The 24,810-nt window shown below is 41.5% G+C and overlaps 2 protein-coding genes across 4 annotated transcripts; one reads left to right on the forward strand and one right to left on the reverse strand.

Moving 5' to 3' along the window:
• Positions 1-2,133: 2,133 nt before the first annotated feature.
• On the reverse strand, positions 2,134-10,770 carry LOC124111815 (rhodopsin, G0-coupled-like). Of its 2 annotated transcripts, XM_046471642.2 has the most exons (6): positions 10,548-10,770; positions 9,464-9,756; positions 7,401-7,694; positions 5,223-5,575; positions 3,944-4,188; positions 2,134-3,139 (listed from the first exon to the last, which is right to left on the reverse strand). In XM_046471642.2, the coding sequence occupies exons 2-6, from the start codon at positions 9,645-9,647 to the stop codon at positions 3,046-3,048; spliced, it is 1,170 nt and encodes a 389-aa protein (XP_046327598.2). In that variant the 5' UTR covers positions 9,648-9,756; positions 10,548-10,770; the 3' UTR covers positions 2,134-3,045. The 2 variants fall into 2 exon arrangements, with proteins under 2 accessions (XP_046327598.2, XP_046327600.2); XM_046471644.2 differs by lacking the exon at positions 10,548-10,770 and having other exon boundaries at positions 9,464-9,884.
• An 8,694-nt stretch (positions 10,771-19,464) lies between these two features.
• LOC124111814 (transmembrane protein 35B-like) lies at positions 19,465-23,366 on the forward strand. 2 transcript variants are annotated; one of them, XM_046471640.2, is made up of 3 exons: positions 19,465-19,526; positions 21,512-21,638; positions 22,957-23,366. In XM_046471640.2, the coding sequence occupies exons 2-3, from the start codon at positions 21,528-21,530 to the stop codon at positions 23,260-23,262; spliced, it is 417 nt and encodes a 138-aa protein (XP_046327596.2). In that variant the 5' UTR covers positions 19,465-19,526; positions 21,512-21,527; the 3' UTR covers positions 23,263-23,366. The 2 variants fall into 2 exon arrangements, with proteins under 2 accessions (XP_046327596.2, XP_046327597.2); XM_046471641.2 differs by having other exon boundaries at positions 19,472-19,526; positions 21,526-21,638.
• The last annotated feature ends 1,444 nt before the right edge of the window (positions 23,367-24,810 follow it).

Genomic DNA, 24,810 nt, shown 5'->3' on the forward strand with positions numbered 1-24,810 from the left:
TCCCGTAGTAGTAGTAGTAGTAGTAGTAGTAGTAGTAGTAGTAGTAGTAGTGGTGTAGCACTAATAGTGGCAGTAGTAGTAGTAGCAGTTGTTGTTAACACGCTTTAATTCACACAATGCAAGGTCGAGTTCGTTCGTTATAACACACAACAAAAAACATGTCTTGGACTCGCATCAAAGTTACATGAAAACACACAGAAGTGGGAATATTTTAATCATGCACATGAACAAGCAATTCATTATATTATAGTTGTAACGTGCACTTTGTCTACTGCGGACACTACAGTGTGCGCTGCACGTGCAGACAGTGCAAAACATGACATTTATCTGTGATTCAGGCAGGTCGTGACAGGACATCCTCGTACACCCCGAAATTTAACCCACCATCTTCAGCTATATTTAAGATAGCTTCGCGATAAATCGAAAAAAACAATGAAGAACGAAGCGTGGTTTATTTCACGGTAAAACATTGTTCTATCATGACGTCATTTCTAGAGATTCGAACATGCGCTCGCAAGTTGATGAGGTCGTATATATGATGACCTTATTTTTTAGAGGGAAGCGTCTATTGAGTTGTTCCCTGTAGATGTTGTTGGATAGCGCTGATGAACGCAATGGCCGAACGATTACACCCAAACGTGGGAGAGATACGACAATCAGTATTGAGTGAGTGAGAGAGTTGGGTTTAACGCCGCTTTTAACAGTATTCCAGTTATATCGCGGCGTGTCAGCTGAATGTGGGAGGAAAGCCCGAAGTGATGCAGGTCTCAGACGTTTACCACTTCGGTGAAACCCACGAGCACGGGTAAGGTGCTGACAAACCTAGAAACATAATCGGGGCGAACCGGGATTCGAACCCACAATCATAGGTTTCTGGCGTGCCCAAGGGACGCAACTCTGCACAGCGAATCGCGGCGCCTTAGACGACTGGGCCACCCGTGCCCCCTCACAATCAGTATTGGGAGAAATGGTGCAGATAATCCAGATAATCCTGGTTCCGGCGAGTGGGAAGGCTGCCAGTGTTCAGACTATGAACGCTCAGTTTACATCGTATTAACGACAGGATTTCGTGATATCGTGCAGAATAGCCTTTTTGTATCGGCTCTAAACTGTTTTAATGTCACGCCATGTGAGGGTTGGCACAGAGTTCGTGCAGGGAGTAAGATTAATTTGACATCCGTGAGAAAAACAGGCCTCATTTCATTAGGTGACAAAAGACCCGTGAAGAACCGGGTTAGGATAGGTCTTTAAAAACCCATGCTTGCCGTAAAAGGCGACTACGCTTGTCGTAAGAGGCGACTAAAGGGATCGGATGGTCAGGCTCGCTGACTTGGTTAATGCATATCATCGTATCCCAATTGCTTTAGATCGATGCTCATGATGTCAATCATTGGATTGTCCTGCTCCAGACTAGATTATTTTTACGACCAGCGTTACAACTAGGATATTTCTGAGTGCGGCGTTAAACAACAAACAAACAAAAACAAAAGGCTGACATAAAATACACACTAGAAAAAAAAAGTACTCACGGATATGAAAAAAAAACTGTTTTTTCGACCTCAGATTTTATATAAATGCAGTTAATATACAAAATATATAAATATTCAAACAACTCAATTAGTACTAATGAGGCCTTGGCACAAATACAGCGTATCAAAGGTTTTTATGTCTTTTTACACGTAAAAGTGTGTAAAAATATGAACAAAACAGACTATTGTGAAACTGAGCATAACCAGGTGTTAGTAGATCAAGGTGAAAGTCCATGACCTATGACACTTTGACGACAGGTGAAAACAGGTTCTTGAAACCCACGTGCATGTCATTTGTCAGTGGTTAGTGATTTGTGAGTGGCATTGTGGGATAGTGAATCATCGTCAAAATATCAGAACGTAAAAGTAACATATTCCCTTCTCAAACAACAACTTACATGTCATTATTATTATGTACATAAACATAGCTGTTATTTTTATTGTTGTTTTGATGACTTTTTTCCAGGCTAATTTGCATAATGCCTATAGCCTGTTTCTGCCATGTCAATTTGGACTTAGTTTTATTTTTGAATATTGAAAGTGCCTACAAATTACCTCCTGTAAAGTACATTTTGTATTGAGCACTGAGATAAAACTAGCAAATCCAGACTGGTACTTTTCCAGTTGTTTTGTTATTTCGTATTTACATCTACGTAATGCTTTGTGTCGATTATTAAATCCAGCAAAACAGTGTTTTTTTTCATTTCCATGAGTACTTTAGTCACGGCTACACGGCACAAGGGCCGTGTTTACAAACCTGTCATGTACTGACGAAGTTAGCCTCTGGGCTGCATTTAACTTATACCTTCTTTGCGAATTGTACACTAATCTCAGATCTCCTGCCCAGGAATGTTTCAAAACCGCTTGTTCTTTAAGGGAGGTGGGCTCGGTACAATTGTCCTAACAAGTTTGACTCTTGTCACCTAAACCCCACTTAGAGAAACTATCAGGGCGAATTTGAACCCACAATCACGGGCTTCTGGACCACCTAAGGGACGCAACTCTGCGCAGCAACTCCGGCGCCTTTGACGACTTTGCCTCTGAAACTTGAGGACCGCATGAAGACTTTACCGACTTGGCCGGAAGAGAGATCTGCATGTTACTTGACAGTGTACACTAAGCTGATCTCATTCCTGTACAGCACAATTGTGTAGGACTGCCTGGAGCGGTTTCCCTACGTCCATCATCACAAGATGGAGCTCTACTCAGAAGATCAACTCCCTGATTTAGACTCTCACGTTTCTCCGAACAGATGGCATGAATGGATCATTTCCCGGCCGTATAGATTTAACGCGGACCGCGATACCTCTGTTATACTGATGAGTTTGGATTACTAGTGTAAATGAATTCACTTGCTGTCAAGGTTGGTTGTTTGCTCTCCCAGTGGTTAAGTCAGAACGTAATGAGAGTTTTATGAAATAATTCTGGCATTCACGCCATACGCTGGACTGAATGTCTGCCGAATGTTTGGCCGTCGTTTTTCGAAAGCCAAAGTAAGAATGTTCATGACTCGTCTTCAGAATAACAGGTTCCTGTCTCTTAGCATGGTGACCGCCCCCTTGCCGATGTAGATGCCCTCGTGTGTTTTGTCCATGGAAAACTTCCTTAGTCTGAAATACGTGTAATCACAGTCGTCACAATATTTAACAAATTTCTATTTGAGATTTCATTGTGTTGATCTTAAGGACCAGTCATTTATGATAGTGGTGTGTGGTCAGAGAGAAATAATGTGAGGTGAGGTGAAATGGGGTTTATTGCACTTATACAGCGACGTGCATGCGCGCGTGCGTGCGTGCGTGTGTGCGTGCGTGCGTGCGTGCGTGCGTGTGTTTTTGGCTGCTTGTACTAGTCCGGACTGATGCCGATTTATAGTGCTAGCACTCACTCTATGCCGCAGTTCAACATGAATACCCCACTCAGACACAGTATACTGACTCCGAGCCGACCAGTCCTTGTTTTAGTTCCTTAATACCGAGCGCCAGACAGGGTAACAACAAGTACCATCTTTTAAGTCTTTTGGTATGACGCGGCCGGGGATCGAATCCCGGACCTTCTGCTCTCCGGGCGGACGCTCTACCACCAGACCACGGTGGCGGTCCCAGAGAGAAATAAATTAAAATAATACACATATTAGTGGAGGATCCTGTAGAAATGGACATTTTGAAACTAAACTATAAAGTACTTTAGCATTTTGTCTTTTCAGACAGGGTCATTAAAAAAATGTTCAAGGAATAGGGAAGGGTCATTATTATTTTTTACATTAGTGCATGAAACGTCTGACACCCTTTCTCATACAATACCACCCCCACCCCTATGATATTGTACGGCAGCTGCACTCAATATGGCATTGTTTATTTATAATATCTGTAATAAATGTATATAAATGTATCTCTCTCGCTCTCTCACCTACTCACGTTTGGCGTCTGCTCATCTCAACTCCGACTTGGCGCTTCCGGGTGAGCATGCGCATGACATACATCCGGAACTCTGAGTTGAAGACCGAGTAGATGATGGGGTTGAGCATACACGAGGACTTGCAGAACATCGTGGGGAGCGTGGTGTACGCCGTTGGGATCTTCACCCCGTAGATGATGAGGAGAGACAGCAAAGCATATGGGAACCAAATGATTGCGAATGATACAACCATTGCCATGGATATCTGAAGCAGATCACGCATCACCTCAGAACTGTATTTGTTTGTTTGTTGTTTAACGCCGCGCTCAGCAATGTGTCAGCTATATGACGGCGGTCTGTGAATTATCAAGTCTGGATCAGACAGTTCAGTGATTGATATCATGAGAATCGATTTACTCAATTTGGATACGGTGCATGACATGCATCAAATCAGCGAGCCTGACCATCCGATCCCGTTAGTCGCCTCTTACAATGGGTTGCTAAAAACCACAACTTTAAGAGAGTACAAATGCCGTTTCAAATCGACTTTTGATTTCCATCATATCAACGTACGTATGTGATTAAACTAACGAACTGTCAGTATTTACTTTGCATACCTTCCGGAGCAGACGAAGATGACGTTTTAGACATAATCTTTTAAGTATAAAATATCAAGTTTACCCATATATTAAATCGTAAACCTCTTATATTAAGTCATGGGCTCCAGATATAAAGTCATGGCTTCGAGATATTAAGTCGCGTCCTTTAGATATTAAGTCAAGCCCTCCAGATATTAAACCATGGCCTCCAGATTAAGTCGTAACCAACAGATACATAGTCATAACCCCACATACTAAGTCGCTTCTTCCAAATGTTAAGTCATGACCACTAGATACGAAGTCGTGTCCTCCAGATATTAAGTCATGGCCTCTAGATATTAAATCATGGCCTCCGGATATAAGTCATGGCCTCCAGATATTGAATAATGGCCTCCAGATATTATGTCATTGCCACCATTTATTAAGTCTTTACCCACAGGTATTAATTTGTTACCGACATATATTAAGTTAAGGCCTCCAGATATCGTGACAGCGTTATGGCCTCCAGATATTCGGTCATGGCCACGAGCATCGTCCCAAGCTCGGTTCGACAAGGGTGGAAACTGACTTCTACAGCCTCGGGAAGATGGGCCAAGAGTTAAAACCCCTAAATTTTCTTTTCACCGCGTCCCTTTCACGTTGCTTTAAACACGTGAAGATGGTTATATGTTGGTAGTCAGTTATAATTTCTCAGCCTTACCAGTGTGACCTTGGCCTCCTTTGACATCCACCTGACCTCAAGCGCCTCGTTGATGTTCAAGGGATGACCCCGACTGGCGTTTATCTTGCGAGTCAGCTCGCTCGTCTTCGCCACGACCCTTTGGTAGCAGAATCCGATGATGGAGATGTTGGTGATGTAGCAGAAGAGGATGAGGCAGTGAGTGTAGAAGATGCCAGGGCAGGATCTAAGGGTCCAGTTGACACTACATGAGGTACCGAAGGGTTCAAATACATATGAGCTGAAGCCAACCAGAGGGGGAGATGTCCAAAACAGCGAATATGCCCACAGAAAGATGATGACCTTCTTTGTCAGCTCGATGTTCAAGCGCCATTCTGGTGAATTAGAAAATTGGTTGAGAACATTTTCCAGTGTTCTATGTTACTGTTGTTATAACGTGTCTCGATCCTGCTGAACACAAGTTGCAGTATGCTTGTTTGTTTGTTTGTTTGTTGTTTAACGCCGTACTCTGAAATATTCCAGCTATATGACGGCGGTCTGTAAATAATCGTGTTTGGACCAGACAATCCAGTGATTGACACCATGAGCATCGATCCACGCAATTGGGATACGATGGCATGCATCAAACAAGTCAGCGAGCCTGACCACCCGATCCCGTTAGTCGCGTTTCACGATAAGCATAGTCGCCTTTTACGGCAAGCATGGGTTGCTGAAGACCTATTCTACCCCGGGTCTTGAACGTTTTGACAAGTTCTCGATTAAAAATGTGAAATGTCTAAATTATAGTCCAGATTGGATGGTAGTACTTGTTAACGGCTGTGCAACGTCTTTTCCGTTCAAATGTTTATCCCATGGAAGTGAGAGAAAAACGATGATTTTGACGGAATCAGTCGTACAGGTCGTAACTGTCGTTCGGAATACCCCGTGTTAACCTTTTCGGGGTTGCATGATTAGAAAACACATTCCGACTGTTACTTTCCTGATTGATAAGCGACACTCTGATTGGTTGGATGAAAGGTCCTTCTGGATGAGTGAGTGAGTATGGTTTTACGCCGCTTTCCGCAATATTCCGGCAATATCACGGCGGGGAACACCAGAAATGGGCAAGGCTACCCGACCGTCCCTCACCCGTAATGGAATGTCCTTAGATCTTTGTTCAGCGGGAGCGAGAACTAAGATCTGATTTTAATGAGATTGGAAAGTTGAATAGTGAAACCTCAGCATTGGAGCAGAAATGATACTTATTTGCTGGTAAACGCCTAATGTTATAAGCATCTGAAGATATACGTTATGCTGTGTCTTAGATTCAGTCTTAGATTCAGCTGCAAGGAGGAAGGTCCCTGATCTCCAGAGTATATCATTTCTGGTAACAAAATACTTCCTGTTATACTGACAACTGTTTTTCAATTGTAATTGTAGGGAAGCCCTTAAGGGACATATGGGTTTTTTGTTTATTGAAATTTCAAGATACTAACTTGAAATTTCAAGATACATAAGTTGAAAATTTAAGATACATACTTAGTTGAAATTTCAAGATAATGGTCTTGAAATTTCAAGATAATAAGTTTGAAATTTCAACTTATGTATCTTAGAATTTCAACATATCATCTTGAAATTTCAACTTAGGATCTTAAAATTTCAACACATTCAACTTGGTTACTTGAAATTTCAAGTTATTATCTTGACATTTCAAGTTAAAATCTTAAAATTTCGACTTATTATCTTGAAGTTTCAAGTTAAAATCTTATAATTTCGACTCATTATCTTGAAATTTCAAGAAGAAAATCAATGGCCCTAAAAGGCTTCCGTAGAATTTCTCTACTATAACATAAAAATACACAAGGGGGCGGTCGGGTAGTCCAGTGGATAAACCGTTCATTCCTCACGCCGAAGGCCTGGGGGTCGATTTCCGACATAGGTTGAATGTGTGAGGCACATTTATGGTGTCCCCCGCCATGATATTGCTGGAATATTGTTAAAAGCGGCGTAAAACCAAACTCACTCACTCACTCACTCCTAAAACCGACATGCAACCAACTCCGGTCAAGTAAAAATTCTATGCACTACAAGTACTAATAATAGTGAAAATCAGAATAATACTCAAGATTTCCACATCTAACTCATTTCATTGGACATGTTCAGTGGTGTGTTTACGACGAAGACTGGAAAGAACAGACAGGGTACATTAAATTAACTCACTGAGATGTGGCCGGCATATGGTGATATACCTGTAGACACTCAGGCAGGTCATGGTTTTCATGGCGCACAGAGCCAAGGTGAAGGTCAAGAAGCCCTGGAGGACACATCCGACCTCTCCAAACAGGAAGCGGTTGGCGAAGCAAGACGCTGTCGTGAGGGGGTAACCGACGACGGAGATCCCCAGGTCGGACATCGACAGGTTCAAGATGAGGAGGTTCTGGGGGTTGGTCCGCATCTTCTTGAACTTGTACATTACGTGAATGACCATGGAGTTGCCCACTGTAGCTATTATACCTGGAACATGAACCTCAACCCTGTACGTACCGCATTTCTTCAACATGGAATCGACGCCTCCGTTGTCTAGTGGTAGAGCGTCCGCCCGGAGAGCGGAAAGTCGGCGTTTGAGAGCACTTTAGCATCGGTATTTGTCCGGACTAATACAAGCACACACGCGCACGCACGCACGCACGCGTCGCTATATGAGTGCAACAATCTAGAACGCAACGTTAAACCCCTTTCACCTAAACATGGTATCGTCAGCGGGTTTGTTGAAAACACAACGCGTCCCATCACACTTGAATACATACCGACGCCTTGCCGCTTTTAAGCATGTCACACCTTGGTTAGACTAACATTTCGTCACAGAAATACAGTTATCACATATAAACATATTTATTATATACTTCAGTGTGAAAGACTGAGTTTTATGAAGTTGAGAGAAGTGATTCCATTCCAGTGAACATAACATTTGATATTTCACTGGAGTGAACATGACACTGTGACGGAATTATTGTCATACAAGAGTTACCTCCCCTCAAATTGTCTCCCTTTATCGAAAGTTTCTTGCCCGTATATGAACTGTTGACGTCCCTTGTACGCTAGGTCCACAATGACAAGGCAAAATAATGACATATGGTCATTTATGGAGTTTAGCTTCTTGCCATTTGTCATTCTCTCGAAAATGTTTTGTAATAAACTGTAAATTTCTCATTTAACTCGTCAATTAAGACTTCAAAGAGCAGTCTCGTAGTTTTCAAGAATATTTTTTGTCAACGTTGATTTTGTATATAATCATATCTAAGTGTATGATAAAGACTTTTCGTGACCCTTAATATTTTTTGTTCCTTATGTTTATATTTTTTATGATTTTTCAAACACGAAATTTCTCCTTTAGTCGCAAATACAAGGGGTGGTGATCCGTCACTGTGTGTTAGTTGGGCAGAATTTACGTTTCGAGGTTTTACAATTGTAATTAAATAATTCAATCTTTCGGTAGACAACTACACAAAATGAATATATTGAATAGGGTACTCCATGCGTCTCGTGTAATATAATGTTTCTCTCATCTCGTGAAGGAGGAAAAGGAGATATTTTTACAATGATTAATTTCAAGCCGAGGCTATCTAGACTTGCCAAATCATTCTAGACTTGAGTTGCACTCCTTTTTAATATATTCTCTTGGGTCTGGGATCAGCGACTGAAGAACCGTTGATTGCTCTGACCAATGGACGTTCGTGTTACATTGCACAAGAAGCAATATTTCTACTGTCAATATTGTGTCAGTAGCCACATTGCCCACTTGCATATATTGATCTTAGCTCTACGACTATGGTACGAGTAAGACCACGTCAAACAATGGGAGTTACAACAGTCGTATAGCATTAACACTGCTTGGTCCAGGTGGGAATAAGAAAAGAGCAAGAGCTCTGACCTATCACAGCTATGGCATTATTTCAACCATATAGCCATGAGACCAAGTTGACACTTGTAAGTCATGAATGAAAAATTATATTTGATTTTTTTTTTATATCAAACATATTTGGGCATAACATTATAATTTATACAGTCTAAAACACGGGCTATTGTCCGTCAGTAACTAAGCACTGGTTGATGACACACACACACAGACAGACACAGACAGACACACAGACAGACACAGAGACAGACACACAGACACACACACACACACACACACACACACACACACACACACCGAATTTATAGCGCTAGCCCACTGAGATACCATGCCCACTATGGACACAAAGCATAATCATGCCTCTTACCAACAATGAGTAGATACATTCCACATGCGAAAGAACCCGTCTCGGAGAGTGGTTGTATGTTGTACTTCTTAATTAGTCTCTGCCACTCATCATCGGCAATGGAGGTGTTGTTGCTGTCGACGTCGGTGACGTTTGCCGCTGTATCATTGTCCGACGTCAACGCGAAACAAGTTAATCCAGTCATTGCAGCAGTTCAGCTCCTGTCCTGTATCGAGGGAACAAGACTCTGTACGTCCGATACCGGAACCAGTTCATCCATGCCCATTTATCGATGACGTCTCATTTGCAGGAATCTGGAAATTACAAAATATGTATAGAAAGGCTTCATATCTCTTCTGGAGTTTATCAGGACAATGGCTTCGCGAATAAGATTTTACGTCATTTAAAAAAAAATAATCAGACTGTAACGTCCCCACACCAGAGAATTGGCTTTCACGTTTTACTGATGTGGGAGCGAACATGGGTGTTCTGCGTGACGAGCCGACGCTTTAAGTAGCATCCCCCATCCCCCATCCCCCATCGCACGGGTATATATAAGAACGCGTCCAGGTACTGTGACTATTCCCATGTGACGTCACCGCGTGGTGAAGCCCGAGCAAAACAGGTCTCGAGTAACCCGTGTTTGTCTCGTGCCGACGAGAATGAGGAACGGGATCTGTCAGTGCGTGACCTTGGGTAATTCCGTGTTAGCCATACCTTATATAAATAACAGCGACAAAACCACATCCACAACCATTAGAAATATCTGCTCAAAACAATCCATTGTACGATTCCGACTCATAAGCATGTGTTTATGAATCACTATCAAATAGTGATGACACCAGGTGTTCGCGAAAAGATGAGGGTGTCCTGCCCACCAGTGGCACATCACAAACACATGCAAAGGCAAGTCAATGTCAAAGGCGTAAACGTTGTTCGTGCTATTTGATAAAGGGATGCCAGGACAAGATTCGATTATTTAAACGACGCCGTGATCTGGCTAGTATTTACTGAACGCAGCACAAAACAACATCCCTCCCCTTCACATTTTGAGAAAGGTACATACTTCCTATATCAAAACGTTCAGGTTTCCTGATCAACATACCTTCTCAATCAGCATCAGCTGATTAAAAACACAACGTGAACTACACACCCTTATGTCAAAAGCATGCATACGTTGTAGGCTCTGAAGGTTCAACACAGTACTTAATGCATGGCAAGCAAATGTCAGTCACACCATCACTGGCGCTCACTGTGTAGCAATGTCCATACTTCCTCGAGAAACGTATGATCGTGAATGATCCAAGATGCAACCGTTACTTCATCCCACGTTCAGAGACAGGCGTGTGATGACTTCAGACTTCTCCGCATCCTAATTGGCAAATGTAACCAGACACGTGGATCTGCTGCAAACGAGATCACATCGTGGCTTAAAAGCATATTAAATATGACATTTTAGGCAGAAAAGGACCCGCGGAGAGATCAGAGAATCAGATGAGATTAGTCATCCTGGGTTTAAACCTTCCTAATGTCAATGGTTCAAATTAGAGCTTAATTATTTCTATCCAGTTGTAATTCTTCATATATTGATTGAAGGAGGTATGCGATCAAATAGAACGCTCTTAATGAAACATTTTTATATTATCTTTCATGTGTCATTTTGCGTAACATGTCGTGATGTTCAGATAAACATGTAAAGGTTGGTGGGGTTTCGTACAAATTTTCCAGATAAATGTTTCTTTGCTTCCTTTGATGAATACAACACTTAATTGTCTTTCTACCTTTCAATTTTACTGAGCTAATTTATCATTCAAATCACCATGACACAGTTGCAATAAACGCACGACGCTAAATATGTCCTTTCGCTCACTCAATGCGTTCTACGTTTGTTCAAATGTGTTTCCAAACTTATTTCCATATTTCCATTTATAAAATAATGTATCAACATACTGACCCAAGCACATGTGACAGTTAATACTGTCATTATCTAATCACATCAACTTTGACACTTTATTGACCTGTGATGCTTTGGGCATCGCCAACCCAGGTCTCCGACAACCTTTAATCAAGCACACAACAGACTAAGCCTAAATCGTTACCAAGGGCCTATAAGTAGCTCAACACTGAAGTCATGTAGGTACCGAGTACTACATGCGCTATTCGTCTCGTGTTGATAGGCGGACTTACATCATCAATAGCTCACGCGTTTATATAAACTACGGGTGAATACGTCATCAATAACTCACGCGTTTATATACGCTACCCGTGAATACATCCTCAATAACTCACGAGTTTATATACGCTACCCGTGAATACATCCTCAATAACTCACGCGTTTATATACGCTACCCGTGAATACGTCATCAATAAATCACGCGTTTATATAAACTACGGGTGAATACGTCATCAATAACTCACGCGTTTATATGCACTACCTGTGAATGCATTATCAATAACTCACGCGTTTATATACACTACCTGTGAATACATTATCAATAACTCACGCGTTTATATACACTACCTGTGAATACATTATCAATAACTCACGCGTTTATATACACTACCCGTGAATGCATTATCAATAACTCACGCGTTTATATAAACTACCTGTGAATAAACCATCCAATTCAGTTCCAATTCTTTATTCTAATGGAACCATACGCGGTGGTACAAAAGCGTATTTTTCAAACAAATATTGTTCAACAAAAGTGATCATTCAGACAGGAAGAGTACATTATAGTATTATTTCTAAAGTATTCGTAGACATTGGAAATAAACTTTGACAAATTCTTCATTTCTGCATGTCTCGTTGTACAAAGTAGCTGTTTGAGTTTATAAAGATTACGCCATAAATAACATTTTTCTGGTATATATCGAATTGTGTCGAAAGCTTGACATTTAATCAAATGGTTTGAACTTGTCTGCAATAGCTGCCGAGTAACAGAGTACAGTCTCTACAGGCAGATTTTGGTTACAGGTTCTAAACGTTAGAAGCGGGAAAGAAATTGTTCTTGGAGGGATAAGATATTTTTTTCAAAGGATGGTACAGATTTAAGCAACTTATAGTAAGTTCCTTTAGAACTATTGCTCCCATAGTACTCCACCATGAATGTGTAAATTGATCTTTTAACGTTAACTCTACCTTAGAGACTAGCCACTTGCTTTTGTACATATGTGTTATTGAACACATGTCATATGAAACATTATCAAGAACCTTCTTGACATTTTTCAACCAGATATTATCTCTTGGATTTACAGAGTTATTTATTTTGATAAAACTAAGAACATATTGGGATAATTTTGTAGAGTTCACGAATTTCCAGTTTGTGCCCAAATTTCATTACTATTTTAGATATGGTTATTTGAAGAGGAAAACGACCCAGTTTTCCATATACCATGTAGTTTACGGTTGATGCCCGGAGACCTGATGCCCCTTTAAAACATTATAGATGTACCTTTTGATTTAAACAATATTTATTTCCACAATATAAAGGAATGCAATTGGTGTGCAGGCAAAGCCAATTTAAACATCTGTGTGTGTGTCTCTCTCCCTCTCTCTCGTTGAGATACAGTAACGGCTCTCGTCTGAGAAGAGGACTCTTCTCCACTGCTGGTGGCGCCAATGCTGGTGCTGTGTTGCCCACTGAAGACGGCCCCGGCGATGACGTGGTGTCAGAATGGGTCCTCGATGTGGCCTAGCTGTGACAGTGGAGGTGTCTGCTCGTCAACCGTCAATGCACGGTGTCCGCACTAATGTGTCGCTGGTGTGTCCCCATGGTCTGTCGAGCAGTTCCCGCAGCAGTAACAAAGCCATCTTGAAGATGCTGTCGCACAATCTGACGATCCTGACGTCGGGTGGTGACCCTTGGTCTTCCACTACGTGGTCGGTCATCTGTAGTTGATGCTGGTCTGGTAAAGTTGCTGGATCCTGTATATGGCTTGATTTGAAATGTATTGGCTACTTACCGGGCGATTTGTCCAACTTGCAATCGTCCAAGGACTTGGTGTCGCTGATTTCTTGTCAATCTTGGCATGTGGTAGAAATTCAATAACGAATGATTGTTATCCGATCTGGGTGGATTTTTATAGGGCAAGAAATGGGGGAACGCATGTGCATTTCAATTTGCACGGAACTCGTGCATCGGGTTACCATGGCCGTTGCCGTGATGCGTTTGGGCGATCGGTTTTATTGTCACCTGCCTTGTTTTTTTATCATCAAATTTCATTTTTCCGGACAAGGTAATGTTAAAGTTTAGAAACTTTGACAAAAAATACCCAGATATTTAAATGACAACTTTTCATGCAATGTTACTTGGGGTGACGTTTCTTTTGCTGTTCAGTATATTTGTCAGCGACGACCTAACCAAACCAAGAGCAAAGATCGCACAAGGAGATGATGTTGGGCACGTGGGTAGACGATGGCGTTATCTTCATCAAGGAACAAGATGGAAAAGTTCTAAGGATCACAAAAGAACGTCAGCTCGAGTAGTATGAGGAGAAACGTAGGCTAACAATGAAAACCAGGCTGTCTCAGAAAGGAAATGCGTTCACGTTGGCTATGGGTGAGGATGTTTCAAGGGACTAACTTGTAGTTATTTACTGATGTTCTGAATTGAAACAACTCAGGATATATGTATCTGTGTCCCTATACGTGAACCAGAAAAGTACGAACTGATTATACCAAAACTGTACGACAAAGCTTCTTTGTGTATTTCAGGAACCTGTGATGGTAGTCGTGTATTTCAAGGATTATCACCGGGGTTATTGATTTTCTGTCTTAATGATAATAACAATTTGCTCTGCAGCTAGTGTGTGCCTCGTGGGGACACTAAAGGAGTAGACTGCTGTCTATCCCATGGCTGAATGATATCTCTTTTGTTTATCATTCATATATGTGTAATTGTATTAACAAGTGGGGTCACCCTGCTGTAGTACATTGTGCAGTCATTGGAATATAATACAGAACGCTGAAGTAACCACGAAGTAACACATTAATGCCATCCCGCGTGGGACTATACTCATATAACGTATTGTTTAATATTTGCCTACCTTGATATGCATTCATAGAAATGTTGTATATTATACTTCTGTTCTATTTATGGGTTGCTTCAGGTGTAAATATTTATGTTTAAAGTATATTCAGTTATGAAAGTTAGTCCACTACCATCAAGAAGGTTTTACTTGAGTAACTATCATCATGAGTGAGTGAGTATGGTTTTACGCCGCTCTTAGCAATATCCCAGCAATAGTGAGTGAGGGAGTATGGTTTTACGCCGCTTTTAGCAATATCCCAGCAATATCACGGCGGGGACACCAGACATTGTACCCGTGACGGGACTCGAACCCGGGTCTTCGGTGTGACGAGCGAACGCTTTAACCACTAGACTACCCGATAAACTATGTTTATAACAAACACGCTTATAACGAACACGCTTATATAATTAAATTTCCGTTGTGATCATTGAAATCCCTGCTTTCTGATTAGCTGAATTGGTCACGTGTTATTGCATTTATTTCCCAATGAATGTAAAAAATGAAGCCACGCCCACCGAGGCGGACTACTTTTATTACTACGGAATGTCGGCGAATCCCAATATTACAGTCGAGGGAATCCCCTTTCTGTTCACGTGTATCGTCATACACAGGACATTTAGCGACTTTCATGCATATTCATTGTCCAAATAGCTCAAACAGTGCGTGCGTGCGTGCGTGCGTGCGCGCGCGCGCGCGCGTGTGTGTGTGTGTGTGTGTGTGTGTGCATAAATACCATTTACATATGTTTTTAACCGTCTACCTGCTAAAAGAGTTGATGGTCTAGTACAGTTTGGATACAAGTTAAAATGAAAAATGAAAACGTCCTCATAGGTACCATGTACAGTGAAGAGAGAAGCATACATTGTTGCAATATGATAGAAGAATCTGTTGGTAGATGCTGTCGATGTTAATATAATCACGATAATTACAGGTGATTTTTATATTGATTATCTTGGAAATCAGAAGGCAGCTGTCTAAATTTGGAGGACAACATGGTCTAAAGCATTTAATTACGAGCCAACAAGAATCACGTCTCGTTCCAGCACATTAATTCATTTAGTTTTCACCACACACGGAAATAAATTGTGGTATTCACGATTTGGACTAATTGTTGTGTTTCACTCATGGACTTTGGGATTCATTTCTAAAGGTTAGTCTTTTGTTGATATTTTATCGTTTGTACGTATTTCTAGGATTTGTAGGTATAATGTGTATATGCTGTTAATAATTTGGCTGTTTTGTCATGTTGTAAATATTAGACAGATCATAGTAACTAGTTGTGTTTCCGTATGCATTACAAGTGTTATTATTTACGGAAGGTAAATAATTCGGTAAGCAATTAGTTCAGGGCCCACTTGCACAAAGCGATCTTAGCGCTAAGATGATCGTAACTCCCATACTTTAACATAGGCTTACAATAGTCTTAGCGCTAAGATCGCTTTGTGCAAGTGGGCCCAGGTCTAAATTACTATTATTAACCCTCTGGATGCCGAGTTTTTTTCTGACGCACATTTTCCTAAGATCGGAAAAGGGAAGGTTGTGCGAGAATTGCGCTCACGCGGCACTGGATCTACCTCTGGCTATAAAATAACGCAGAGGTGGAGAATATTAAATTTCCTATTTGATGGTGTAATGTTAACTGCAAATATTAAACCGGTTTAAAAAAAAACACTTCAAAGTGTTGTCCGCGAATTTATTCTGCGTTGAAAAACAGTAAATTTCTCCGCTATTTATCATACACCGTTAAAAGTACTGTGCGACGATTTTTTTTATTTAGAAGTTTCAGGAAAAGTCTGAGCGAACAAAATACTGCCTAATATCTGAACGACATAACTGTATATCAAATGGAGTTAGATGCGTATGTATAACGACATACATTCAATGCCAAAAATAGCATGCCGTAAATGACGAAAACTGATTTTTCTCTATGACGTCAAAAGGTGACAGAGAGGTTACACACGTACAAAGAAAAGGGGGCATAACTCCGCTATGCTTAGCTCTAGTTTGTTGTAACTCAGGTCACTTGGTGAGAATTAGCTGTGGGTAAGGACAATATATTTTCGTGGTGTTTTGTTCAGGAGGAACCAAACTATTCCAACACAAATATCGATATTTAAACTGTACACGTTTAGTTATAAAATATACCCAGAAAAAATGAAGAAATCGTACTTCATAAAAAGGAGGTAATAGAGAAATGGATGGCCCTATCTAACCTGTAACTTTGTCCTTAGATTCCAACATTCTCCTGAACGTGTAAGTGTAATTTGACTAATGTTGCACCATTATTAATGGAGCACTAGCCTTATCATTAAATGTAATGAAATACAAAAAAAATTACACCATTCTATTTGACGTAATGGCTGGTTTTATTTCTTTGATAATGTCGGAGAAAGACGATACTGGTATTTTGATTAATACAATCATATCTCCCCTAAGTTTCGTTTATGGAATAGAAAATCTAGATGTGTAAAACGGAATAAAACGCTTTTTCGACACAACATAAAATGACTGCTTTCGACAAGTAAATAATGTCTTGAACATGTAAACAATTAGATATTTATCGTGTATCTTAATTGGACAAGACACGCACCTGTTTGGCATCAACGTTCGTAATGAAACCCAAAAGAATATTTCAAAACAACCAAAATTATATTCAATATTGGACATATATTTGTTCATTATCATGTTATTATTTCTCTTCATCTCGTCTCAGAATTACACAATAAAAGATGCGATGAAAGCTCTATTGGTATAGAATTATCAGGATAGTCGTATAAGGTTGAACCAACGGGGTACATGGCATGGGTTTTATTTTTTATACATTTCACAATTCCTGGAGAAATAAAGTAAACAGTTTAATATCCTGTGATCACAATAATGAAAAAAGAATGAACCCATTGATTATATAATGCAAAACGAGAGGAATAATTTGTAAATTGTTTGTGACTAACGCTCCTGGCGAATCGTTAGATATCACTTTGTATCAAACGACAAAATTCTTTCAGAAATGTGTGCACATATTTTAACGAAAAATATTATCCATTTCTTTAAAGTAATAAATTCAGTTTGAATACGGCTACTCATGGGCATTGGCTATATGAACTTTTTTTAATATTGACTAGTACACATCCCAAGAAATACTAGTACGTACATGCTGCATTTACACTTCAAATTGTAACACTTGTTCAAAGGAAAGAAATATCGTATTCGACACTAAAAACCTATCAATTGTTGTGTAAACAATGTTCAAACAAACAGGAGATTATCAAAGTTTCGTTCATACATGTTGTGGCCTATATTTACGTATGATATCATTTTGAACATTGACAAATATCCAAAGTGCAATTAATTGTGTGAAAAAATGAATAAAAGATATGCAAAATCTACATCCCAACTGAAACTGTAAACAGCATGATACAATAATCGTGTGCACTCTCATTCAAGGATTTCCCACCTTGTGCAGTTTTTCGTTTTTGCTTGATTTCATCCAGCCACTTTGTATTGGTCATTTGATTCTAAAATGTATGAGGAATTCAAGGATGTGTGTATCGCAGCTAAGTTTGAAATATACGTGATGTTACAGGCGCCTCATAACCGGTGTACCTGAAACGTGATTTTGTAAACACTATCCAATATGGCGGAACGTTCACGTCGGCGTTCGTGTTTGCGCATTTTCCAAAACATTCTAAACGATTCTAGGGTTATCGGAGGCGATTTGGAATGATCATTGGTGATTTCATAAAAGACTGATAACCGTGATCACTAATATGCTATTTTTGAAATTCATTTATCCGAGTAAATACCTGAAATCTAGATTTCAAAACATGCTGTAAATAACGCCGTGAGTGGTGATTTAGTAATGTGTAAAAAATGGCGACATTTACGAGGTACTTAATTTTCAGAGGTCATTTTCAGTACCTTTGCTTGGCTAAAATACCAGTGGATGATATCGCTGGACAGGGAATTTCCCACCTTATTCAAAACTGCGAAGTGTATCTGTGTGGGTGATGTATTTTGAATTTTGTTCGACTTTAAAGTGAGGGTTGTAGAGGAGGTACATATCTGTTCCGTCAGCTCGCAAGGTGAAGATTTCGGTTTTCTGGGGTTCCAAAGGAAACCTACCGGTGGAGTACCCCATGAAAGGCTACAGCATTAATGACAAATATGGGATGGGGATGTTAGGTGCTTTAACATCCAAGCATATAATGATTATCATGGTAGGCAATGTGCATACACAATAATCCCCTAATAATGGGGAATAGAGGGTCTGTTCAGAGAACGTAAGATCGGTGGTTTCCGTTCCAAAGATTCCATTGCATAGGGAGCTTAAGGTGGTACTTGTTGTTACCCTCGGCATTAATGGGATAAAACGACTGGTCTGCTACATCTGCAACATGATATTTATCATCCAAAACCGGCTCCCACAGGAGATATCGCTTGGATGAGAACAAGTGATATCGACGCTGCAATGAAATTACATCACAATGAATTGAAGACCATTGTGACATCACTGGTTACCATGACGTCACAATCAAATGACATCACTAATGGCTCTGCTACTGAAGCTGTTAGCAGTACTTTTTACACTGAAGACACTGCTAATTACTGTTAACAAATTGAAAAAGCTGGAGGAATGATGTTGGATGATAAATAAAATCTCACCCTTGTGTCTTTTGATATCAAATATATCAACACTCGTTGATAAAAGTGGCAAAAATCCTCGGCAAGCCTCGGAATTTTTCCACTTTTATCAACTCATGTTGATATATTTGATATCAAAAGACACTCGGGTGAGATTCTCTTTATCTCATTGGTCTGGCACCATAAACTGTTAAACGTCCGACTAGTCAAGCAGCCACACACATTCGTGCATGATCGTCGCAAAATCAGTGAAAAGTACGTCTTATACGCGGCGTCAAATCCCGTTTCACCACACCTCAATTTGGCTTCGTGCACTTCTGGTGCATTGCGGGATTCCGAGCACAGACAACTGAACAACACGACAGCGCGTGACCGTGAAATACGACACTGCCGACATTGATCACGCAAGGTAAAAAAAAGATAGGTAGCTAGTTCGGCAACATTGCAACTGAGGTTACACAACAGATCGCTTTGAAACAACAATATGCATGAAACTGTGCAGTCACATCACATTCGGACCTGTGAAGATCCTGGGTAGAACAGGTCTTCAGCTACCCATGCTTGCCAAAAAGGGCGACAATGCTTGTCGTAAGAGGCGACGAACGGGAACGGGTGGTCAGGCTCGCTGACTTGGTTGATGCATGTCGTCGTATCCCAATTGCGTGGATCGATGCTCATGATGTCAATAACTGGATTGTCTGGTCCAGACTCGGTTATTTACAGACCGCCCTCATATAGCGGGAATTATTGCTGAGTGCGGCGTTAAAGAAGAAACAAACAAAGTCACATCACATTCGGAAACAATCAACTGGCCCGACATACGGGATCCCTAGACTTGGTATACAGTACGACGCCAGACAAGGTCAATACAATCCAGTTTGTTGACGATACGGACATGTGTAAAGCATTATGCCTGGAGGCCGTCCTCGCGGATCAGTTCTTAACAAGGCATACTATATATGTGTGAGTGTGTTAAACTTCGGCGTATCTACTATAGTCTTTACACTACCTTGGGAGTTACACACTCATTGGTGATTATATAACCCCCAGAACACCCCACCCATGAAGATCCGGGGTAGAATAGGTCTTCAGCAACCCATGCTTGCCGTAAAAGGCGACTTTGCTTGTCGTAAAAGGCGACTAACAGGATCGAGTACTCAGGCTTGGCTGATACATGTCATCGATCCCAATTGCGTTGGTCGATGCTCATGATGTCACTCACTGGATTGTCTGGTCCATGGGCGGATACAGCTTTTTTTAAAAGGGGGGGGGGGGGGGGGGGGGGTGCACAATTAAGATCTATTTATTGTCTTTGGTGGTAATTTATACAGAAATAAAGCTTTTTTTCGAAATAAAAAAGGGGGGGGGGGGGGGGGGGGGGGGGGTTGCTGGAAGATTGCTGAGTGCGGCATTAAACAACAAACAACCAACAACCGGATTCCCGGTTAGAACTGCTCCCATCAACCTTTGCTAATCTTAAGAGGTGACGGAGTGGATCGGGTGGTCACGGTCGGTGACGTGGTTGATGGCGTGGATCATTGCTCGGAATTTTGTGTGGTCCAGATTCGATTATATACATGCCGACAAATTGCTTGAAACATGTTCAAAGAGCACTGCCTACCCTACTGTAAACGATTCGGTAATTGACAACATCGTGTATACTCTGCTGCTGATGAGTGAGTGAGTGAGTTGGGGTACGCCGCTTTTGACAGTATTCCAGTTATGTCGCAGCGTGTCAGCTTAATGTGGGAGGAAAGCCCGAAGTGATGCAGGTCTCAGACGTTTACCACTTCGGTGAAACCCACGACAAAACGACAAACCTAGAAACATAATCGGGGCGAACCGGGATTCGAACCCACAATCATAGGTTTCTGGTGTGCCCAAGGGACGCAACTCTGCCTAGACGACTGGGCCACCCGTGCCCCCCTGCTGCAGATGAACCCTTACAGTGCTGATATCTTCAAGCAAAGTGGCTTGTTTCTATTTAAAGACATTCTTTATGACAATAATGTGGTGGTCTTACTTGTTTTTAAAAAAAGTGTACATTCATATTTATAGGTCCTTGAGAATAGCGTGGAATATTGGGTTCGCAGTCTCCATTTGATTGTTATAAAAGGTCAAAATATGTTTAATACTTTTTCACATTACCTTAAACTAGAAAATAAACACAATGCAGCAAATAAACAAAAAAGTTATGGAATAAATATGTATATTATGTCCTCGGATCACACCATGACGAAAAAAAGAATATTTCTGGGATATTTATAACTTTACTGACGTAATGGACACGGGGACTGTTTCCTGTCTGCCTCCATGCATCTCGTAGTATCTCGCAGTATCTCGCAGTATCCCAATAAGCTTGTCATATATGTTATGAGAACCTGAACATTTCAGTGCTCTGTAAACAGCAATGCCGGGGACCGCTGCCTGTCGCGTGACGTCGGGCCTCCTGTCTACCCTCTATGTGCTTGCTGGAACCATGAAGATGTACCCTTTCATAGGGAGCGTCCATCAAGAACTGGTGAGATGATCTACACGTGTAGGATTCCCCTACAAAATATGTCCTCATTGCCTATCTTACAATGCGAATAATGTGGGAATGAATGGCCCCAATAACTGGAGACCCGTTCCACAGAGGATCTTAGCTAGTAAAAGTGAGAGGGACGATCGCCTTAGCATTTCAGTCAGTGACTGAGTGAGTTTGATTTTACGCCGCTTTTAGCAATATTCCAGCAATATCACGACGTGGGACACCAGAAATGGGCTTCACACATTGTATCTATGTCGGGATTCGAACCAGGGACTTTAGCATGACGAGCGGACGCTTTAACGACTAGGCTACCCGACCGCCCCCTCAGCATTTAAGATGGTAAATGATTTGTAATACATGTTGTGAAAGTGCATACACACGTACTCAAGATATTGTTAGTTTAATTTACTAAGATGAACAAGGTAGGTCTTCATTGAGCATCTGGACAATCCTGTGTGGAGACCCGTGAAGATTCCGGGGTAGAATATCACGCAAGGTAAAAAAAAAGATAGGTAGCTAGTTCGGCAACATTGCAACTGAGGTTACACAACAGATCGTTTTGAAACAACAATATGCATGACACTGTGCAGTCACATCACATTCGTAACTGTGAAGATCCGGGGTAGAATAGGTCTTCAGCAACCCATGCTTGCCGTCAAAGGTGACTATGCTTGTCGTAAAAGGCGACTAACGGGATCGAGTGGTCAGGCTCGCTGACTTGGTTGATGCATGTCATCGATCTCTATTGCGTGGATCGATGCTCATGATGTCAATCACTGGATTGTCTGGCCCAGACTCGATTATTTACAGACCACCGTCATATAGCAGGAAGATTGCGGAGTGCGGTGTTAAACAACAAACAAACAAACAAAACATATAATATGTGTACGTAATCTTGTTACCCATATATAAATATTGATGATACTTCAGACTGCTGAATCCTTTGGGGGAGGGGATGGGACTCCCGGGTGCAATTGGTCCCCAGTACAACTACGTGCCTTACCAGGGGCGGTCGGGTAGCCAAGTGGTTAAAGCGTTCGCTCATCACGCCGAAGACCTGGGTTCAATGTGTGAAGCCCATTTCTGGTGTTCCCCGCCGTGATATTGCTGGAATATTGCTAAAAGCGGCGTAAATTCAATCTCACTCACTCACTCACTCACTTGCCTTACCATTATTAACATACAAGGTTATGGTTGGAAGATTCCTGCGGCGCTAGGCAACATTCACCAACTTACTCATTTTTGTCTGCAGTGAAAATGAACAAGCGCAGTGATAGTGTCACAAATGAAATTCATCTGTATTTTCCAGAGACGAGGGTTCGCCAAGTTTGCCACAGTGTTTCCTGGCAATATGATTGGACTGCGTGTTGACCCCGTGACCTACATGTACGGTGTCGGTGTTATGGAAGTCGGCCTCGGTCTGGGTATGATGTTAGGGCCACGGAAGGTCAAGGTCATAAGCATTGGAAGCTTGATGGTGATCATGGTGGGAGCGGCGTTTTCAGAGTTCAGTATTGGGATGTATACTAAAAGCCTGTTCCCGACAGGTTTGTGTTTCGCTCTCGGCTATGTCCTCAACAGCTGCTGGATAGATGAACAGAAGAAGAAGCGGTGAAACTAACGACATTTTCAAACTTTACATCATGTTAATATTATGATCGTTTAGAAAGTATAAAACGGAAATGCTGTACTATGAGCTGTGTTTCACACGTGAAAGGTTGGGCGGGGGGGGGGGGGGGGGGGGGGGGGGGATGATGTATGGCTGCTTGTATTTGTCCGGACTGGTGCCGATTTTTTTTTGTGCTGGCTAACTGACATACCATGCCGCAGTTTAACATAAATACCTGACCACCCGATCCCGTTATACGCCGCTTACCTCAAGTATGGTCGCCTTTAACGGCAAGCATGGGTTGCTGAAGACCTATTCTACCTCGGATCTTCACGGGTCTCCAGGGTATTTAATCCTTTTGAGAGTCATTTCCTCCCTTACATTCACCTCATTTACTCAGGGACCAAAAGTTGATATTATCTTCAGATTCGGGCCATTTTGCCATTTTTGAATATTGACATTGTTTGGCGCTGACCATTTTCACAATAAAAAAATACTGTTACAACTGCGTTGTGTTTGTGAAATTCACTTTATTTCAATTTGTCACCAGTCAATGAGTGCATGCATCTGGAGAGTCGGGAACGGACATGCTTAAACTGCTTGTGCCATGGGCATCCCGGTTCACAATCATCATCAGTTTATTGTATTCACATACATATAGGTTACATTCTGTTAAGGCTCAGGTGAGTTCTGGATGTACATGTACAGTGTATACTAAGTTAACAAGATTTGTTTTCGGATCAAAATAGCTCTTTGGCTAAAATTATTAAAAAATATTAACAACTATATTATAAGTGTCAATCATAAGAAACATTTGTTCAAAATTTCAAAGTTCTCCATATTTGATGGTATACATAGATTTCTTGTATTTTCATACAATGGAAGGGGCGGTCGGGTAGCCTAGTGGTTAAAGCGTTCGCTCGTCACGCCGAAGACCCGGGTTCGATTTCCGACATGGGTACAATGTGTGTAGCCTATTTCTGGTGTCCCCCGCTGTGATATTGCTGGAATATTGCTAAAAGCGACGTAAAACCATACTCACTCACTCACTCATACAATGGACGATTTAGGATAGCGTGAAACTCATATTCATTCACATAGGAATTGATCCCCAACGGCAGACTAAACTGGGAACCGCCTCCGTGGTCTAGTGGTAGAGCGTCCGCCCGGAGAGCGGAAGGTCCGCGGTTCGATCGCCGGCCGCGTCATACCAAAAGACGTTAAAAGATGGTACTTGTTACCCTGTCTGGCGCTCGGCATTAAGGGGGTAAAACAAGGACTGGTCGGCTCGGAGTCAGTATACTGTGTCTGAGTGGGGTATTCATGTTACACTGCGGCATGGTATCTCAGTGAGCTAGCACTATAAACCAGTCCGGACTAGTACAAGCAGCCACAGCACGTCGCTGTGTATAATTGCAATAATCTTGGACGTGACGTTAAACGCAATTTCACCTCGCCTTACTAAACTCGGAATCGCGTTTATTTTTCCCGGCAGCTTGGTGCCAGCATCATGCGATGGTTTGGCAACACTCGATATTAATAGGTCGTGATATA

The sequence above is a fragment of the Haliotis rufescens genome, unplaced genomic scaffold, assembly GCF_023055435.1.
Source record: "Haliotis rufescens isolate VD_foot unplaced genomic scaffold, xgHalRufe1.0.p SCAF_5, whole genome shotgun sequence".
Classification (NCBI taxonomy): Eukaryota; Metazoa; Mollusca; class Gastropoda; order Lepetellida; family Haliotidae; genus Haliotis; species Haliotis rufescens.

Coding starts and splice junctions, on each gene's coding strand:
- LOC124111815 (XM_046471642.2), bottom strand. CDS start 9,647: ATGACTGGATTAACTTGTTTCGCGTTGACGTCGGACAATGATACAGCG. Junction 5,576..7,400: donor CATATGCCGGCCACATCTCA/GTGAGTTAATTT, acceptor CTAATTCACCAG/AATGGCGCTTGAACATCGAG. Junction 4,189..5,222: donor AGGAGGCCAAGGTCACACTG/GTAAGGCTGAGA, acceptor GATCTGCTTCAG/ATATCCATGGCAATGGTTGT.
- LOC124111814 (XM_046471640.2), top strand. CDS start 21,528: ATGCCGGGGACCGCTGCCTGTCGCGTGACGTCGGGCCTCCTGTCTACC. Junction 21,639..22,956: donor GGAGCGTCCATCAAGAACTG/GTGAGATGATCT, acceptor TGTATTTTCCAG/AGACGAGGGTTCGCCAAGTT.